Raw genomic sequence first — 1,481 nt, forward strand, 5'->3', positions numbered from 1 at the left:
CAGCTTTTTCTTCCATTTTTTCCTCGCTGAAGTCTCCCTTTGCTTTTTCCCATGGCAGTCCCTCTCCTCCAGACTCTTCATCATTCCTGAACCTCCCCCACTTTCTTGTGAGTGTACAAAAAAATGTTTCAATGAATATATCTTGTATTCCAGAGCCCAAAGGCAGGACATCCTTTAGTCAGCCTCAGGATTGTTCAGGACGGTCAGACAAGAGTCTTTTTTTGTCTGGCTAGCAGACTTGGATATTTAAAAAGTGTTTAAATTTTTTTTTTAATTTAAAAAGTGTTCAAAAAAATGTCAAGGGGTAGGAAGAGGGCCTCCAGTTTGTCATAGAGCTCTCGTACCTGTTCATCAACCATCCTTCTTGCTGTGTTAACTAACTTGGTCTCTGACCAACTAGCAAGGTTGCTTTCATGTATATTTATGTGTATTTACTGTATATTTTCAGAACAAACACTATATACCACCTTACGTAGGATCAGTACAGTTCCTCTCCTTAGTTTAGTGTAACTCTTTATTTGTACCTGTCAATAATTTGTTCTAGACTGTTGAGAAGCTGGCATCAGTTATACCACAAACTTAGCTTTTATTAACACTGCTCATAGTACATTGCAATTGTTGATCAGTGAGAGCCTGACCCACAGCTAGCAGCTGATGGGACGTTACAGTCTCAGGTGGCCTTTTCCTTTTATTGACTCAGTCCTCAACTGTCAGTCTTCTTTAATTTCTACCTTCTCCTGTCCGTTCTCAATGATTTCTGGGGTGGTGATCCTCTTGCCATTGATCACTTGAGTACATGTTAAGAAGCTGCTTGGCCCAGTTAGTTCTGCAACAAAGATGATCTGCCCATGCCAGCTGAATGAAGTAAATGCCATAAACAGCTGCATCAGGCCAGAAAACTAACTGGCTACTTCCTCTTCCACTGTTTTGGATGTTCATGAAGAGATCCACCCCCCGAAAGACTTCCATAAAATTACCTCTGGGGACTTGGAATGCATAAGTAGTATCAGAGAAGTTGTTGTGGTCCCCCGTGTCACTTCTTTCCATATGGGATTGTCTCTCCTTGACAGATCTGTCATAGAGCGATCGCTTTTGAGGGTCAGACAATATTTTGTACGCCTCACTGATAGCTTTGAATTTATTTTCAGCTTCCTCCTTTTTGGTGAGATTCTTATCAGGATGCCATTTTAATGCCAGCCTGTGGTAGGATTTCCTAATGTCATCCTGGGAGGCATTTTTTTGCAGTTCAAGAACTTTGTAATAATCCTTCATCTCAGGAGTGAGCTGAGACTTACTTGGAAGGTGCCAGGCACCTCTCTCTCACCACAGATATGAAGTCAAGAGGTGTCCAGCACCCAGAGGCTCCTGGACACCCACTGCTATTGCTCATCCCTTGCTCTGCTTTGTCCTTCAGCATTACAGTGCCACGTGGGAAGTTGGGTCGCGTGCTACAAGACTGCTTCTTTTAAAGCCTGCTGTTC

At 42.7% G+C, this 1,481-nt stretch overlaps 1 protein-coding gene across 1 annotated transcript; it reads right to left on the reverse strand.

Annotated features, from left to right (window-relative positions):
* Positions 1–662: 662 nt before the first annotated feature.
* DNAJB8 (DnaJ heat shock protein family (Hsp40) member B8) lies at positions 663–1,272 on the reverse strand. The gene is given in 2 exon segments (XM_065749907.1): positions 663–906; positions 908–1,272. Coding segments are annotated over 2 exon segments (609 nt in total).
* Positions 1,273–1,481: the final 209 nt, after the last annotated feature.

This window comes from Cyrtonyx montezumae, unplaced genomic scaffold, assembly GCF_038088225.1.
Source record: "Cyrtonyx montezumae isolate F1298 unplaced genomic scaffold, pur_monq_1.0 scaffold_6, whole genome shotgun sequence".
In the NCBI taxonomy this organism is placed as follows: Eukaryota; Metazoa; Chordata; class Aves; order Galliformes; family Odontophoridae; genus Cyrtonyx; species Cyrtonyx montezumae.